Source organism: Mizuhopecten yessoensis, unplaced genomic scaffold, assembly GCF_002113885.1.
Source record: "Mizuhopecten yessoensis strain PY_sf001 unplaced genomic scaffold, ASM211388v2 scaffold8519, whole genome shotgun sequence".
Lineage (NCBI taxonomy): Eukaryota > Metazoa > Mollusca > Bivalvia > Pectinida > Pectinidae > Mizuhopecten > Mizuhopecten yessoensis.
The window spans coordinates 52,712-73,341 of NW_018407588.1; the positions used below are offsets into that span (position 1 = coordinate 52,712).

Here is a 20,630-nt window from a genome sequence, read left to right on the forward strand (position 1 = left end):
ATTCTCAGATGACAAAGTCTTAAAATGGTCGTACAAATTATCCATACTCATTTGAGGTCCAGCTGCTTTAGGCGACGAGAATCTCTTATAAAATTGTCTCGGATTATACTTTCTTAGTTGATCAAGCATATCACCTTCATATTTCATGTACATTCTTTTTTTCTTTGCTTCTGCTGCTTTGTACAATCTTTTCTTATTAATTAAATTGTTATGATTCTCTACAGACTTAGAACTATTAAACAAACTCAATGCATTTTTATAATTATTCCATACATGTTTCAAATCGGGGTCAAACCATGGTTTGTCCTCGGATATACCTGTATCATACCTAACTTGTTTATTTACCTGGTCTCGCCTCAGTTGCTCCCGCACGCTTGTCGTCCCTGTGTGTACTCGGTCGCGAGAGAAAGGGGTCCATTGCACGAATCAATACGTTTGAAAATCGCGTAACGCAATCATCCATATCATTTTGGGTAACATCTTCCGATAGTATAACCGACTCGTTAATATCATTTTGATTCGTTGAGAGTACATCTTAAAAGCTTACCTTACCTTCGTCATTCCATCGATAAGTAGGTCGCTCGTTACCTGTCGGTTCACACACATGTGTATCATCATTATCGACCAATGAAAAACGCGTTCGTATTTGCACGTGCATTGAAATTGCCAACAATAAACTGTTTAACACAATACAATAAACATGGACTCGCAATCAAATAATCAATAACACTCATTCCATTATGGCCACAATATGTATAGTCATTTGAATACTTATTTAAATCTCTTCCGTTAAAGATACGCAAACAACTCGCCTTACATAATTCTATAAGTCGGTTTCCAAAATGATTTACCACTGTGTCGGGGTTAACCATATCAGTATAATAATCATTAGAGACATATGAAATCAAATCAGAAAGCTGACGTTTAACACTGTCGTGAATAATATCATATTTTACATAATCACATACATTACTGGTACGACTGTTAAAATCTCCCAACAACATAATATCACCCTTTCGGGATTATTGACTTATACCATATTCCAATTCAAAAAATAAATCACAGTTATACTGGTTATAGAATTGGGAATTGGAAGGTGGTAGACTGGTAGCATTGCATGTCCCGATCCTGAGCACCGATGAGATATTTTTCGAATGAACGAGTTTGACGGAAATTAAACGGAAATAGTCTCAATGTTATCGATCAAAGATATTTCTTAATTTTAGCTGGAAAGTCAGTTTGCAATCATTTTCTTTACTCTTCACAGAGCCGTATATACTTTATATGTTTCTGCTCTACAGTGAGAACTTATTCAATCATGTCGTCATTGAACAGCACGACGTCCTGATCAGTTTCTGTGCCGGAATATTTATATTGAAAAAAGTTATATACTCCGGTACCTCTACGGTCCAAAAATACGGAAATATATCAGTGAAAATGTTTACAAAATAACTTCAACGTTGGTGTCTTCTGTTTTTAAATGTCAATATTTTTGTAGTATCACCGTTAAATGAGAAATCCACGACATTGTGTCTTCCTTATGTTATGTCAACATTTCAAACATTTGATTGTATACAATACAGTACCTGTGTATGCGATGCTAAACTAGATCACGGACATTTATAATCTAATTCCAGAGTTTTATTTATCTCGAAAATATCATTGAATTATGAGATTAAAACATTTTTGTTTCTCCCTATGTAGCATGCCTAAGTTTTAATTTAACATCTTGGTTAAATTGTGAAAATCTCGATCCACTCCCTTAGCATGCTTGGGTATGCAATTTGTATACATGTAACTAACACTAAACACCTGTGCCCAGTGCTGAGAGCAGGAGGCTCAAGATCAGTGAAGATACACCTATATACCTGTGTACAGGTATGACATCAACGGGATGTCAGCAGATGGGCAAGGGGGTCCTGAAGTTAGTGTGTAGATTGGTGTAGATTACATGTGTCTTCCAATTTTTCAATTTAACAACAATGTCCTCAGGTGAGATAACGGGGAAAATTGAGTCAAATTAACGTAGAGACGTATATATATATATATCACGTCTCTGGTATAAGGATCAATTTCAAGAAAAATATGAATAATGTGACTCTGTGACAGCACTTACGCATTTCATGTATATGCAAACCACAATCAGTACAACTGCATCACTCGACAGAAACGGGTCAATTAATGCTGGACAATGCTATATATCTGATCAGGTGGTTCATTGATAAATTACTAATCTTTGTGAGACTTGAACGGACAGGTTCTTTCTCTGCAATATTCTTAGAAGTGTGCTTAATTCATTGGATTGCATACAGAATAAAAACGTTTAAAGTTTTACGACTGGGAGTGAAAAAAATAAACCGTTTCATTTTTTTGTCAATTCCAATCGTATATTTACATATTGTAAAGAAAGGGGTGCGGTGATCCCTTTCCATATGCGCCAGAGACGTATATATTATATACTCTGGGTGCGCCTACGTCAATTTAGATCAATTGTTTTTTTAATCAATTGTTTTGTGTTGTATATAGGTGTTCATCAAATTTTCTAAAGATCAGTTTAATAACAAAAAGTATATTATTTACCGTTTTTTGTCAGCACGTCACACCAGAAACGTATACCTCTCTGATCAGACACTATGTTTAAATAAGTTTTGTTTAAAAAAATAAACATCGGGCGGTTAAAACAGTGGCATATAACACCAGTATATACGCAGTACATACACTAATGTGTAGTCACTGTATATATGTCTCTGGTTAAAGGATTAAAAATTATATCAAACAAGAGAGGTGTAATTGGCTGTACTTGCTATACCACCTATACCCTCCTGCATATGTACATCACATTTACTTCCTATACCCTCCTAAATCACCTATACTTCCTTTACCACCTACACCCTTCTACATCACCTACAAATATAAACCAAATTTACAATCTATACCATCCTGCATTTATTTAGTTATTTTATTTAAGTTATTATGTTCATTTCATTTATTTCATTACTTTTATTTCATTTAATTAATTAATTTGTTTTATTTATTCAATCTAATTATGTATTGATATTTTTTTCATTAGTGGCGGTTTTTGCCATTCAGGATTTAAACATAATCACGTTCTTTATTAATATTTTCAATATTTTCAATACTTAATTGAATACTCATTACCATTTTATTAAATATTAAAAATTAATAATAATATGTCCTCTTAATTCAGCTTAAAGAAATACCGAATACACAACTAGTAAAATTGCTACGTCTCAATGATTTAAAACCCAATTTTTTGTCAATGTTGTCAGGGGCCTTGTGTCTATCGAACCTCGCAGCCAGCACGTGCACCCCCGATATGTTGCGTGTCGAGCACAGGACAAACATAATTCTACCTGGACGTAAACAAAACCCACAATATAGACAATAAAACAAACGGAAAACCATACACACATAGAGAAACTAGAAATATTTTATAAAATGAAATTCGCCGTTTAGACGCACTAATTATATATCTTCAATCCAGACTACCCTGGTGTCATTACGAAACCATCAGCCCATCAGTGATGGAAGTATTTGTAGATTTAGTGTTATTTGATTCATATATTCTTATTACTTTATACAAATAAATGGAATCTTACGGTTAATACTTCTAAAACCAAGGTGAGGATTTTCCGTAACGGAGGTAAATGTAGAGAAAAAGATAAGTGGTACTTTGATGGAGGTGTTTTAGATATTGTAGATGAATTTAATTACCTGGGTATATTAATGAATTTTATTGGTAAATTAAAAAAAAAATCAACAAAAAATCGCTAAACAAGGAAGAAAAGCACTGTTTTCAGTTTCAAACGTGTCTAAGAAACATATTTTAACGTTGAAACTCAGCTTCATGTTTTCGATACATATGTCTGTAGTATTTTTAATTATGGAGCGGAAGTTTGGGGCTTTCATAAAGCACCAAATATAGAGAAAATACATTTAAGTTATTGAAAAAGATTATTAGGGGTTAAGAAATCTACTGCAAATTTTATGGTTTACCAAGAATTAGGAAGATTGCCTTTGGAAATTATTAGGAAATTTAGAATTTTTAAATACTGGTTAAAATTAAAACAAACTGACAATTGTGTTTTACATGCATGTTATCAAGAAATGTTAGAAAATGGTAGTGAATGGATGAATGGAGTAAGAAACGAACTATTTAGAATGGGAGTAGGGTACATATGGCAATATGGAGATACCTATACATCCGATTATATTATGAATATTATTAAAAGCAGAATGTGTGATATATTTACGCAAGAATGTAAAGAAAAAATAGATTCATCTTCTAAGTGTTCACTGTACAAGTTTATTGGCGAAAATTTCTGTTTACAACCATATTTAACAAAACCCATAGGAAATACAAATCTGAAAGAAATTACAAAAATTAGACTTTCATCTCACAAATTAAATATTGAAATTGGCAGGTATAATAATATAGATAGGATTGAAAGAACATGTGCATACTGCAATAGTGGGGATATCGAAGATGAATTTCATTTTATATTAAAATGTGAATGTTTTTTAGATTTAAGAAAGCGTTTTATTAAGAATTATTACTATGAAAGACCTAGCATGTATACATTTATCCAACTTATGGAAACAGGGAACAAAAAACAGTTAACAAATTTAGCCAAATATATTAAACTGAATAATAAGAAAAGAAAAGACTATGTACCTATATAAAGAGGGACGTCTCTCTACACTATACCAATGGGTATGTAAGTGTGTATTTGTGTGTGTGGGTGTATTTGTGGGTGGGTGTCGATGTGGGTGTGAGTGATTGTATTGTTTATCCTTGTATATATGTTTATTTTGAACTGATGAGCCGTAAGGTTCAAGGTAATAAAAAACTGAATATGAACAGAATGATATCAGCATGGAAATTAAATATTTGAAATATGCAAATAACTAATTACTAATTACTCAATTATTTTCTACTATTTTTTTTTACTGGCCAATTAAGGTACGTGTATAGACATGCATCCATCAATCAGCACACGACGCAGCCCAAATATTTGAATATAAATATAAGTCATTGCTAAACTGCCGACCGATTATTTCACTTATTTATCTATTTTATTTGTATATTTATTTTGTTTTTAATTTGCAAACTTTATTATCCATATAACTATTTTTTTAAACAAAAACATTTCAGCACTCACATATTATCAAAATAACCTGCACATCGATCGTTTTCTTACATAACCAGCAAAACGCATGTTCAACGCACATTCAACGCTGAAGTTAACCCGCACAACAAACGGGCAACGCAAACGCAACGGAAACGCAACGCACTTTTGGTAAAGAAAAACGGTCCAGGGTCTGTACCTCCGAGACAACAGTGTCTTTTTGGAAGAACTGAAGTTGTATGAGAAACATATCTGACGGCTCTGATTGAACATCATTGTCAGTTTTTGGTGTTATTAATGTGTCCACATATTTTGGGAAAACAGCCCTGAGCTGTCGAGTAACGTTACTAATGCAAAGAAAGGTTGGTTGTCGACATAAGATCTACCTGTGGAATCGAGTTGTGTCGTTTATGTAATATTCTATACAAGTGATAGAGAGAGGGACTATGGTGTCCTAGCACTTAATTTGAAACAGAACTTATCATATATGTGTACTCGATGATCGATTATAATTTAAATCATGTACGGCCTTGTGTGTGTTTTTGTTGATAAAACGACAATTATCCTCGATAAGATCATAATCACACGAGGTTATTATCCTTGTAATTGGCTCATGCTTTGCCTTGTTTTATCGATATCGAAACCAAATTACGATTCGTTCATGCATATTTTTGTACGTTTGTGTATTTCATTACAACTTTATCATTCATTACCCCGATACGTTTAAACATGTTCTATACTAACACAACTCTGATCTGCATGAACACAAGACCAAATTATACAACTCACTTTAAATTGACCAATTTAGCTAGACCTAGGGATTCGATTTATAAATTGTGAACTTAAGTTCATGTTGTCACCAGGGAACGAGACATACCTTAAAGACTGATTACCAGCAGAGTGTAGGAACTGAACTGGTCCTTAGACACGAATCATGGCACACTTGAGCTAGACCCAATAATTTATGTTGATAATAAATATTTTACACAGATGTTACTGCTGATTTCACGACAGCTAGGTACACATTTTACATTGTTTATTACGTTTAATATCAACAAAAACAGCGACATTTCCGCTGTATAAAGAATACTATATTTTCTTTTCGATTGTCCTGTCGAGACGATTGACCGTTTCGACGCCGCGTACCGCTTTCAGGTCGGGACGCGTTTCATTGATCTGCCATGACGCAGGCGATTGTCCTGTCATTGAAAAAATATAGTTCTACTTAACCTTTGTCTATTGTGAAAACCAAAGGGACAACAGGGGAGTGTCTTATGTAAGTTACTGGTCTCTTTTGTATTCATTTATATCAAGTTCATACGTTTGATGAGCAGGGCGTGGGAATTTTAACATGCGTAGTACTCACGCTTTAACATTTCAGTTTTTTAATACAATCAAAACGTGACGTAAGAGTTGAAATGATAAGTTACAATTTCTATATTAAATTATCTGAAAAAGATCCCTAAAGACCATTCACTAACGAATATGAAATTAATTTTTTTCTCTGATTCTAGTCGAAATTGATCATCAGCAATATAGAATTATAGCGTGTTTTGCAACTTCTACTCGATATAAAAGATGATGTCCGCCATAACAAAATATATTCTACTGCAAAATATAATTAGTTAGGAGATTGGTCCCAGGACTACATTGTTTTAGCACCAGATCTACCCGTTTGCCAAAAATCTATGTTTGAGTATTACCTAGTCACAATACAAAACATCATACTTTTGAGCAGTTTGCTGTAGATGTGATAACTTGACGAGTAGTCTAGTCATTCTAGCTGAAATATGGCAAAATATCAAACAAATTGCAACAGAAAAGTTTTGGTGTTTTTCTGAATTAATAACATATGGACATCACCAGAAAAAAATTCTAGAAAATTATAATGTGGGAAAAAATGTTTACTTCCGATTTAATTATCTCCCCTTGCCCTTTTTTTTTTCGTTTTGTCTGAGACTAGCTTTAAGCTTACACGATCAAAATAGACATAGAATTAAACTATTTTATGACTTGAGAGTTTATATTTTGTTCACAAAAGCGTATTATTGCATAAATAAGTATATGCCCATAACAATATGGAATAAAAATGGCTGATTTTGTCCGACACGTTCAAGTTTTACACAAAGTTGATGGGAATATTGACATCCAGGTTTCACTTTGAAAGGTAAAAAATATTTCAAAAGTCATCCAAACCGAGCAATGGCACTACTTGCTGAAAATATGTCTTGAAAACACTATAAGCACTCATTTCCAATATGACAATCAGCGTCAAGGACTGCTTCTGCATTGGAACAACTCAATCCTTTGCACTCTCCACATGCCTGTGAACATTCCAAACCATGCTTTCTGCACGTACATCGTTTCGAGTCACAGTTAGTTTTGCAGTTACAGCGAATAATTTTAATCAGGTGTTCTGGAGCAGGAGGGGAATGTGTCTTGATGGGAAGAAGCTTTACATTGTCGAGATACAATCCCCATTCCTGTTGAGGAAATGTGTCGCCATTTCCCATCCATATTTGGGTTTGGAGATAAACTCTTCTGCTGTGGTATTCTGCTGCAGCCGAAGTTGGGGGTAGCGATTGCACTAGCACGCACAATTTTCCAACGAAAACTTTATCAACAAATTTCTTATATCTTAGAATGTTAAGTCCTTCTTCTGGATTGCCATTGTAAAGAGAAACAATGGCCTTTTCCCCGGCTGCAGTAACGTCTTTTCCAGAGGCAGAATCATCGGCAAAGACTCCAGCTAGATCCTTGAAATCTGAATCATTTTGTTCTTTCTTCTGTGCTGCAGCTTTCCCAATCCCAAAGATGATTGAGGGTGTATCACAGCCCGTAATTGCATGAAGGAATGGAAGATGGTAGCATGTTTCTGATCCAAGCATTTGTTTCGTTTTTTTGTATATCCCATACCTTCATTTTTCTTGAACATGATTCTACAGAGTGGAAGAAGATGTTGTGAAATTCCAAACTGGTATTGAATAGAAGAAGAATGAGAAGGTATGTATCTTCTCCAATCACAACAGTTATTCTGTTCAGTGCATTTTCTGTAGCTTCATTCACAATGAGGACATCGGCATCACTTGGAGCGTGAATGGTTCTGCATCCGTTTTCTTTCATTGCCTCTACTAGCATGTAGATGAAGGCTTGTTTGTTGACTTGGTTTGATAGGAAGTGATCCTTTTTAGACCGGAAAGTGGTATTTTCTGTAAAGTCAAATCGAGCTCCTGTCGAACCCCCGTTGCGCCTGAGGTGGGCTGCATCCTTTGTTGACGGACCGGAAGAATACCCATCAAATACGATGGATGGTTTGTCATATTTCTTTGTAACGTAATCTACATACTTGGCACATATGGAACCGAATGAGAATCCCCTATTCCAAGGTAAACGATGCAGTAAGGATCCCCCGTCAAGCACGTAATGTACATCTTCTGGTACGGGAGAGGTGCAATCTCCGAAACTCCAAATTGCATCTGCAAGAACTGATTTTTGTGCAGCCCTCATTAGACCTGACGGTTCAAATAACGAAGATGGACGGGTGGCAAGTTCATATGAGAAGACAGTAGATACGTCCTCTGGTAATCCATTTGCTGCTGCCATTAGCCTTTGAAATAACAGCTGTGGGTCAACTTGGACATCATCATTTTCTATTCTCAAAGTTGCAGGTTTCGCACTCAACGTAACAGCTTTGTTTGCTTTCTTAAACACATAGTTAGCCATGTTCTGTCCCTCCATTGACTTTACAATTGCTTCTCCAATTGACCTAGCATTTTCTGTGTTTGCCTTTCCATCATCAGTTTCTCCAGTTTCTATATTTCTGAGAGAAGCATCTCCCTCAAATGGATTTCTTTCAAGCAGAAAGGCAAGGATGGTTTCTGTATCTTTCCCGTCTTTTTCCTTTCTTGATTTCCCACTTTCTTTGTGTTGGTCATTTGTAGCATAGCTCACGTTACACAGCTCTTGCATCGCATTGTTCATATCCGCGCAAGCCGGCATTGAAAGTAGCCATACTGCTCTCTGAGTTTCACTCATGCCACGACCCCTCGTCAAGCCTCCAGTTGATTTCACGCTTCTCATAAGAACTTGTTCAATGACAAGGTCAGTTGATAGACCTGCCCAAAACCTATCGCTTCTTCGTATAACATGATGGCCCGTTTGGAAGGCATTGAACACTTTAGGATTATCCTTCTCAAGTGTGAGCATATTTTGCAAATACGCGTAGGCCGATTTTGTGTATAGATTGTGTCCTGCTGCAGCGAGGTAGGGCAGCATCTGCTGCACGGAAACTAAATGAAGGTTCCAATTTCCAGTTCGTTCTGCCTTGATGAAACGTTTGAGAATAGAAATCATTTCCATGTACTGGATCCACAACTTGGCTGTTCGATTGCAGGAAATTGAATCCATCCTTGCTTTCAATTTTTCTTGAATTTTGTCTAACAGATCTGAATGTATAACCTCGTCTAATGATATTTCTCCTGACAGCATCACATCGTAGAGTTGTGAAGCAACATCCAGGTCGTTTTCATGCAATTCTGACGATCCGCTGGCGTGCTGAAGTTGTTCATCTAGTATTGTTCCCTCCTCAAAACTGGTTGGCTCAATATGAAGTTGACTTTCCTCTGTTGAAGACGGCAAGACTATGTCGTACATACTGGACAGTAAAATTGCATGCAATGCAGCGTCTACAAGAAAATGCCCTCTCACTGCTCTTGCCACAGCTTTACCGGTCATCATATGAGAAACAGTCGTTGGTGCATAAACAGTTTCCAGTACATGTTGCAGGCCTGATCCTCTCATTAGTTCGCCAATGCTTCCAAGGAAGCTCATTTCCATATGAAATCCGCCGAGCCGAAGGACAATCTTTTTGAGTTCACTGTCAGACGGTTCACTCGCAACAATCATCAAGGCCTTCCAATAGAGCGGCTGATCAAATGTCAGTATCGGGTGAGACCCATATTTTGCTGCTTCTCTACTTACAAAGCGCATGGTTGAGTATATGCAAGAAAGATCCCCTGGATTCATGTCTATCATTGGCAAGAACACAACAGAAGACTGGCCAGGAAACATGCCTTGATTAACAGCCTGCATTGTTGCAGACCATCCTGGGCGAGTGGGTCTCAGTGGCCAAACAATGGACGACAGAAAATCAATCTTCCAACAACCATCACACCCCTCTAGCCTGGTAAGTTTCTTGTATGTCATCATATCAAGAGGATTGGAATGAAGCTTGAAAAAGTCAATGTTGATTTTACATATAGCTGCAACCTCATCCAAAGATATGTCCTTTCTAGGAACAGGTCTGCGTCTAGTCGTCGTGCTCGGAGTAATGCCAGCGATGATTCCCATTCCATGGAAAGTATTATGGCCATCTAATGTTCTGAGGTTGTGATCGACGTTGTCGGCGATGTACTGAATCACATGGTCATTGGTGATTCCATCAATATCAAATCCTTGAGATTGAGCAGCATTAGCTTCAAACTTCTGTACCTCCCTATAAGATACACAAAACCCAAGGCTGTGAAGCGTGTCTACCAGAAACTTCGATGCAAACTGATGATGTGTTTGAACCCCTAAACCAAGCTGGAGTGGAGCGATGAGAAGTCTTGGTCGAGAGGCTTGAATGATTGCTTGCCCTATCGCTGCTATCTTTAATTCAGCTTCATTTTCGCTGAATAAGCATCGCAAAAATTGCTGCAAGCTTTTAGGAACAAAGTCAACATTAGCATTGGTAGATGAAACATCTGGTGTCGAAGGATATGTTTCTTTCGATGCATTGATTTCCTTGATGTCATTTATAATCAATTTTGCCGCGGTTTCAATTACATTCTGTTTCTCACACTCGGTATCTTTGTTTTTTGGAAGCTGGTAAAAATCTCTGAGTATGTATGATGCAGTTTCTTTGAAGGTTACAATGTTTGCACTACCGTTGATTTCTGTGAATTGTTTGAGGTGAAACCATAGAATGGCCATGCTGTAGGTGTGATAACTTGACGAGGGCCATGCTGTAGGTGTGATAACTTGACGAGGGCCATGCTGTAGGTGTGATAACTTGACGAGGGCCATGATGAAGGTGTGATAACGTGACGAGGGTCATGATGAAGGTGTGATACCTTGACGAGGGCCATGATGAAGGTGTGATAACCTGACGATGGCCATGCTGTAGGTGTGATAACCTTGCGAGGACCATGCTGTAGATGTGATAACGTGACGAGGGCCATGCTGTATATATGATAACGTGACGAGGGCCATGCTGTAGATGTGATAACGTTACGAGGGCCATGCTGTAATTGTGATTGTCATATGTTTACTAATAATAACACCCTTTTTGTATGTGTAATAAGTCTAAAATGTCCACAAGTTGATATCAGCCCGTGTGATATCACACCCCCTTGAAGTGATATCACACCCCCTCCCAAATTTACGGATTTTGCCGCTTCCGCTTAATGCTGTCTACTTTTAATGTAAACAAACGAATTGTTGACATGGAATAACTGCGGCTTCATGGAAAATAATTTAAAGATTGATTTACAAAGCCCCACCCAAATTTTAATAACCATATCATTTTGTCGGAATTTCGGAATTTCTAAATGTTGACTTTTTATAAATAAAATAAAGAAATAATTTTTTTGTGTAGGTTTTGTTTATTCTAAAGGAAAAACACATACAAAATGATATGACCATTTTGATATCCCCCCGTCAGCTTGCTTTGCCTCGCTTCGTGTTTGCTATGCTAAATGAGATTTCATTTCCTCACGTTTCGTGGTATTTTTGTTATGTTCAATTTTGGCTAGGATTTCTGGAGTTTTATTTCTCTGACATACCAGTTCATTGTATTAACTTGATCCGCTGTTTGTACTGAGTGTTTCTGAACAGTGACAATATACAGGTACAGGTACGACTGGACAGGCGACTAGGTTTAGTCAATACACAGGGCTGGTTGACTGAGCTTTAACAAAATGTAAGCATGAGGGTGTAGCCTCATTTAATCAAAGGCCCAGGTATACTATGAGACAGATAAATTCCAGAGAACAAAACGACAATAACAGTCGTTGATCGATGATGATTACTTATAGTCTATTTAGGAAAACTTAAGTTTAACTATTTGTCGTTAAATGAAAACTACATGTATCATCGTAGATCGATGATCATTTACAGTCCGTTTCAAAGAACAACAGGAGAACTATAGTTGTTAACCAATGTTCATATATAGTCTGTTTCAGATAGCAATGGTCAACGTTCGCTAATACTCGGTCTGTGACACGTAAACAAATAGAAGATGTGCGCGGATGAATACAATGAACCTTAAAACTATGTAGAACAATATTTTTAAAACAATCCTATCGTCATTTGCTTTTCCATATGAAAGTTTACGCTTGAAATGGTTTTATTATTCTCACAATATTATTTCGTAACTTTACAATGCTTTGTTTATGACGGACTTTTTTCTTACGCGGATCACTTTTGTGTGGATATCACTTCCGGTTTAGGACGTCACCTGGCGCGAGCAGACATTCGTTTTTGAGAAAATACGTTCCAAAATGAAGGGCAATGGGAAAACTCGTTCTCATGTTTTTCACATTCTCAACTCTTTCTAAACTTCTTCTCGAGTATTCTTATACTGACAACAAATGATAATTAAGATATAATGCTACCGGTAGGTGGTATAAAGTAGTATATAGATGATAACACAACTTACCGTACGCAACTAAACAATTTCAATTATGACGTCACAATACTTTCTGCCTAATGAAGATCTAATATCCGTACACTTTTCATACGTGCCATCTTTTTTTATGAAAATGTTATTTAGCTTCTTAAGATTGAGGACTTTCATGTCGATTAATTTGTGGTTAAATGGACTTATATTTCGGAGGTCTATATAACCTCAGATTCACCTCAACAAAAATCCACCATTAATAAAGAGTGAACCATAAGGAACCATAATGAGTATATTCAGTGGTTTCCCGATTTAAACAGCTATCGCTGGGAATCATTAAATATTTGATTATTTCTCGAAGCGCTAAGTGGTTGTCAGTAAGCCTGCATTATTTAAATTGTATAGCATATAATAAAATCACATCAAATAGTTTTTATTTACTTGTCAAACACTTTTTATACATTTCGAAAGCTTCAGACAGTAATAAAATTATTATATGTAACGCGCCTAGCAATAAATGGTTTACAAGACATGTTTAAAGTTAGCATAGTTATGCAAGTAAACAAATATAAAACTACTTCAATTTTATATTTACCGTTAATGAAAGGTCATCATGTCCATCGTCAGCTTTTGTAAAACAAATTTATTTAAAACGATGATGAAATTCTTAGTGAAATCCAGAATGGGAGACACACATGACTGACTGAACAGTCCCTACCTACGTGTACTCATGTTCTAAAGGTAGAACAGATCGCAGAGAGGAAGTTGTCCTCTCGCGATAACGCATACGTCATACCTACATCACACATAGCTATATTTTACATTAGGAAGACCAACCTTATTGTCATGCATGAGATCAACTTTTTACGGTAAAACACTTTATGATTAAATGTACTGATTCAAAACAATACGTGTCTGATTCTATAATGTACCCTCTATGAAACGTTTATTCGATACAGTTTCTGCGCAATCAATCTATAATTATTTACATCCAATTAATTGTAACAAGCATTTTCATTGGCTTAAAAATGTAAGTTATCAGACCATAACGTAAAAATTGACGTTGCCGTTTATAACGTCGCTTTTGATTGGCTGATACAGCAGCGCAATGATTTCTAAGAGAAAAGAGTCCATCAATAAAAGTGTATTTCCACAGGGATTGTGTGTAGAAGATTAAATTACACAAAAAACGGGGTGTACTCTAAATAAACCGCGAAGCGGTTTATGATGAGAGTACACTCCGGTTTGTCGTGTTATAGCTCCATAACATGAAAAATATATTCAAGTTAATCCTTATAATTTAATCTACTATACACAATCCCTGTGGAAATCCACTTTTATTTATGGAATCTTTTCTCTTAGAAATTATTGCGCTGCTGTATCAGCCAATCAAAAGCGACGTTACAAACGGCAACGTCATTTTGTACGTTATGGTCTGATAACATAAAGTTTTAAGCCAATGGAAATGCTTGTTACAAGCTTAATTAAATTATTAGCTTATAAACTTAACGTAACACACAAACAAGGGGCCGATTACACATTTAAAATTTGGTAATAGATACAGTAAGCCAGCAATGATTTATTTTACTGTTTAGTCCTTCTAGAACTCTTTGATCAATGTGGACTCGTATAGTAAAGGTGATGAGCAAACTTAGTTTACATCTGAACCAGCTGTTATTTTTCTCTTTTCTGTCTTGCAGAAGAGACACCCCTAAAAGACGACGAAGACGTGGCTCAACAACCTCTTCAATACCAAAGAACGTGTCAGATACTGACGTAGACAGCTCCAGCCTGGCCAGCCAGCAGGTTGGTATTAAAGGTGCATGCATTTTCTACCTTAGTCATATTGATTGCGTACTGTTAAATGGTCTCACACATGTTTATTTGTATAACAGTACGTCGAATTCTACCCGAGCTAACAAAGAAGACTAAAAACATCGTTACTGCATACTTCCCACCTCTCACTATGGAAAACTGTGGGCAATAAATCACTTGCTACCACAGTCCACTGCACACATCATCCCCTTTCATGGCCAATCATGATTACATGACCATGAAAGGGGGTGTGTCCAGTGGACTGTGGTCACAAATGATGTAAGAAAGGGGAGATAATCAATAAGTAAGTAACGATGAAGTCAATAATTAATACAGTGAAAAGGATAAACTTAGTTGACACATTTAAAATAAGAAAAAAAAGAGAGTAAAAAATGGTAATTTCATGTTTGAAAAACAAACAATAAAAATTATTGATTTCCTTATCACGTGAGAGGATAAGCATTTCCTGAAAAAGTTTATAATCTTTAGGAGCTGTTTCTTTATACAAAATTGCACATTCAAATATACCATTCATTGAAAGAACTGGAATTTCTTAGGGATTGATAAACCCTTACATTGAAATATATGAAAATGGTTACAAAAATTAAACTGAAAATGTAGTTAGAAATTCAACATTGTTTCCTGTATTTTGTTCTAATTGTTGAACAGACACTCCTTACCTTCCCTGACACTGACAAAATTACCTGGTTCTGATTAGTACTCACTCAGACAGGTACATGTAAATTATCTGCAGTGTAGGGTAGGTATAAATATTGTCCAGGTGAACATTTTTTACTCAATGTTTATGTTTTGTTCGAGTTGGGAAGCATGCAGTAAGCCAGTTATTGCATGATTTCTCGTCACTCGGGACTTATTACACCGTCGCTTCGCTCGGGTGTTATACATCCTTTGTTACTCGAACACCATACAATAACCTTCACATATCGACCGAATACATACTTAGAATTTAGAAAGCGTGTGTCGAACGATTTCTTTGTTATTGATCGAGGCAGTTGAGCAGACATATGTTCCCGCCTCACTGATCCGTGCCCGGGCATCAGTTCATTAGTGTAAACTGTGCTTGTATTGTAGTCGATATTTTTCTGTATGGTGTTCACTATTTTTATTATATATATTATAGACTGTAATAATATCTAATCGCATTGCAGTAATCCGCACGTGCTGACTTCGGAAGTGAGTATTCTACTGAAGTGTGATACGACCTGAATATACGACAGCGTAATACGAATTTACCTTACTGAATCACCAGCAACGCTATCGAAGTATTGACCAAAGTAGAATCATCGTATAGTAAAGGAACCAAGTGGCCATTGTACTAAGGTAAAAGGACTGCACACTATGCCGTGTTTAACTGCCTGCACTGTATCCGTCATGAATGACCATAACAAGAAGGGCGGCCGTACGTGTACCACGAAGAGCCTGCTGTACGCCTTTTTGGGACTGTGCGTCGTCATGTTCGCCAGTGTGTTTGTTTACTGGTATCACGTTAGTGAACTGTTCACTCTGTCTGTACAACTCACAGACAATGTAAAGGAATTCTACGAAAAGGACGCAAAACAATTCTTAAAAGTTCTCAAACTGTCTGGATTTGAAAACGAAGAAACGAAATCTAACAAGGGACCACCAGTTGGTAAACTAGTTTCCGTGACCACTTCCACTACAACCGGTAAGACGGTGAAACTGCCTGTAAAATCACCAGCTAAAGTACCAACGAAACCCCCGTCAAATCGTCAGGACAACTGTGAAATGTGCTTTAATCATAACTTTAATTACATATTAGACAATGATCAAATTTGTGCTCGTAACGACAAGTCCCCCGAAATAGATGTCGTTGTTCTGATCTTTACAGTCCACAAAAATAGAGTACAGAGAGAAACTATACGTAAAACATGGCTAACGTATGCTAAAAACAACTCCCTAGATTCTAATGTCCGATATGCTTTCTTACTTGGAGCACCTGCTGATCCAAACATGAATAAAATCGTAAAAGAGGAATTCGATATATTCAAAGATATTCTTCAGGAAGACTTCAAGGATGCTTACAGTAACTTGACATACAAAACCATGATGGCGTACAAATGGGCCAGCACCAAATGTAAGGACGCGAAATTCGTGATGAAAACTGACGATGATATGTACGTCAACATTCCAAATATTCTGACAACACTAAAAAATCACAAAGAAAAGTTACAAACTCAGGTCGGCGGGGCGTGTCACCAGGTGGCAAAGCCTATTCGGGATCATCGATCTAAATGGTATGCATCAAAGAAAAGTTTCCCAGCAAGTAACTATCCGGGGTTTTGTTCCGGTACCGGGTATGTTACTAGTATGAACGTGGCTACAAAGGTGTTTGAGGTATCACAACATGTTCCGTTTTTCCATCTCGAAGATGTGTACGTCGCTCTCTGCATTAAAAAACTAGGATACAAATTATTGGCTATCCCAGGGTTCAATGCTGGCAGATTTAAGCCAGATCCCTGTATATATCACGGTAATACCATGATGACGTCACACCAAGTTCCTCCAGATATGATGGAGAAGATGTGGTTTGGAAAGTGTGCAAAGAGAGGATAATTTAAATTTGGATCGTTTGGTTTACATTATCAGATCTATATGAAGACCGTGCCATATTTAAATTAACTTTTAAACGCACCATCAACGCCGGAGAGGTCATCCGATCCGGGAAATACCCTGGAATACATAGATAATGTTATCATTTTTTTAAGTACGTATCATATGCATAATACACGTTGGTAAAAGGTCAGTCCCTAAGATACTATAAACCATGTGTTTTATTCATAATATGTATGTTATTGATAGCATGTGTGTTATTTATAATGTATAAAGTATTTATAGCATGTGTGTTATTTATAATATGTATGTTATTCATAATATGTATGTTATTTATAATATGTATGCTATTTATAGCATGTGTGTTTTTTATATAATATATAAAGTATTTATAGCATGCGTTATTTATAGCATATATGTTATTTATTACATGTATGCTATTTATAATATGTATGCTTTTTATAATATGTATGTTATTTTCAAAATGTATGTTATTTATAGTATGTGTGTTATTTAAAGCAGGTATGTTATTTCAAACATATTAGCTATATATTATGCTATTTATAATACCTGTTTTATATTCTCACTGTACAGTTCAAGATAAACCTAGATATTTTTACTATTAAAAGCGGCACTTTTTTTTTTTCTTTTCTGAAATTGATACTTTTAAGAAATAACCTTGTCATTTAACACAAATTTTTTTTAAATGTTCGTTTTCAACTTAGATATTTTTTGGATAAAGCAAGGAAATACAAATTTCTTGAGAATGTTATTTGTTTGTTTGAGAAATAGGCAGTATATATATATATAATTATGTCACTTATTCGTATAGAACTATCAAGGTATTTTCGATATCGTTATGGAGAAAATACAGAAAATTTCTATTTTTTGTCCAGAGAATCTTTATTTTTTTACAGAATGTACATAAAACATATACATGTTATCAGTTCTAATCATATCTATATGATATCTATAATAGATATTTAATATAGATAATTAATATACATATTTAATATGTACAAAGTACCAGCCTATTAATGTATATATGGATATAGAGCGTCATTTTTATAAAAATCAATATAGTGTACAACATATGTTTCTCTCTCTCTAACTGTACTCTGTCAATATAGTGTACAACATATGTTTCTCTCTCTCTAACTGTTCACTTTGTCAATATAGTGTACAACATATGATTCTCTCTCTACCTGTACTCTCTGTCAATATAGTGTACAACATATGTTTCTCTCTCTCTAACTGTACTTTCTGTCTCTCTCTCTAACTGTACTATCTGTCTCTCTCTCTAACTGTATTTTCTGTCCCTCTCACTAACTGCATCCATGTCTCTCTTTCTAACTGTACTCTCTGTCAATATAACAGAGGCATGGTAGTGAAGTGGCGTGACGCCGGGCTCGTGACCGACGGGTTGCGGGTTCGAGTCACGTCACGGCACTGTGCTGTATCTTTAAACAATATACTTTACTCTGCTTGTTCCAGTCTACTCAGCTGTAAATGAGTACGTGGTTGGGCAGTGCTAGAATTGTTGAATGCTAACTGTGAGCGCCGAAATGGCAGCAATGCATGTATGCTCGCGGGGGAGTTGAGAAATATACTGGTTGATTGCAAAGACCCAATAATCACGGATACTAATTTGTAAAAGTGGTATACAAGAACCTCGAATTATTCCTCTGTCTGTGTGTGGGTGTATGTGTTTTGGTGTGTTGGGAATGACCAGTGTTAATGTTCATGCATTTCCTGTATTTTGTACTGTATGTTAATAATGTATTTGTTTGTGTAATGTGCGGAGGACAACTCGTACCCTGAAAATCCTCGTTAAACAAGCAAACAATAAAAATCAACACATTTTTCAATTAATAGAAAAGTATAAAGAAATATATTTTGACTTTCCATTTGAGTTGTACATAGATATATATGTATAAGACTATATCAGTGTTATCACATAACGATTTTCCAGATGTACGTGTCGTCGTTCCGATAGCGTGATGATGACGTTTGTTAATCAATCCAATAGTATGTCCGTAGATAACCCTTTACAACAATCCAACCAACACTTATTCTGTGGTTTTTTTAAATTATTATTGAGGTATTGGTTATGGGGCGTGATAGCCTTAAGTCTGTACGTAATGTAACAAGCCATGGAGCTGCTTCTGCTAGTACTTAGGGCACAGAAGGAGAGACTCGACTAATGTAGCCCCAAGGTTGTATGTCACAAACCGCCTGTTATCACAAATGGTCATAATATTTTTATATGAAAGTATCGATTTGTCAACATTGATTGATTTTATTTACAAATTTTCGTTTTGAACTTTTTTTAATATCTCTTACACATTGATAAATGTATGTATATAATATGTGATTGTTGCAATAAGACCTTTGCTGATTTCAGAAAAAAATCTGTTAATTGGAAAACTTATTCCATTTTAACAAACCATGTATCCAAACGGCAGCGAATGTAAATACCTATCTAAATTTTCATACCCATAATTGTTTTTAACAATACACAGGAAGTGCCTCCTGCCGCCGATGAATGGTACGGCATTTTAAGTATCATAGTCTATGACGTCATCGCTAATGACAGGAGTAGCGTGTAATGTATCTTAATCCATGACGACATATCATGACGCTGATAGCATGAGCCAGTTTATCTGGAACGCTTACAAATGAAACCAATACTATTTAGATGATAAATATCACCATTCCTTATTGTTTTGTCATGAAACGTGCGAAAATGATAAAACCTCTCTTTTTGTCATGTAACACGTGATAACGATAAAACCTATTTGTTTTGTCATGTTACAACTGATAATGATAAAACCTAAATGTTTCTATATATTTTTTATAATATGTTTTACAGTGGGGGACAATATTTCTGACATACTGAATTCTAAATTACGTAAACCATTCATGTTGAATATTTATACCCGATATAAAAATGTTTGTGATTGGTAAAATAATAATTCTTTATTAATATTTGTTTAACTATTCTAGAATCATTACTTATGCGCCAAAAGTATGTTCGAACCAGTTGCATCAATTTGCTTTTATTTTAGCCTTCTTTACAAAATGATGTTTTAAACTTGACCGGGTTTGTTTAATGCATTTATGGAAGCACCTTCATGAAGATACGAGTAAAGTTATGAATAACGGGGGCCGACAACACCACTTAACGCACAGTATACATTTATATATTAATATAAATTATAACAAAACATCATCGATTAAGGACCCCTGAACCACTGCCAGGAAATGTAATAAATGTTGGAAACTGTTGTTTTTTTCGGCATGACTATAGGTATGATGCACCATATCTGAAAATAACAGCATACCTTGTTACTGAGAATTGGGTCGAATGAAGCCTTTTTTCATGATTTTATAGACGCATATCTGGTTCAATC

At 35.8% G+C, this 20,630-nt stretch overlaps 1 protein-coding gene across 3 annotated transcripts in view; it reads left to right on the forward strand.

Annotated features, from left to right (window-relative positions):
- LOC110456108 (beta-1,3-galactosyltransferase 1-like) overlaps positions 1-17,516 on the forward strand; it is a 47,312-nt gene extending 29,796 nt beyond the window's left edge. For 2 of the 3 annotated variants that reach the window (XM_021506664.1, XM_021506663.1), the window contains exons 3-4: positions 14,511-14,629; positions 15,795-17,516. In XM_021506664.1, coding sequence (XP_021362339.1) covers positions 15,985-17,220 — 1,236 coding nt within the window. In that variant the 5' untranslated portion in view covers positions 14,511-14,629; positions 15,795-15,984 and the 3' untranslated portion in view covers positions 17,221-17,516. The remainder of the gene's footprint in view (positions 1-14,510; positions 14,630-15,794) is intronic. The other variant, XM_021506665.1, reaches the window with a different exon arrangement.
- Positions 17,517-20,630: the final 3,114 nt, after the last annotated feature.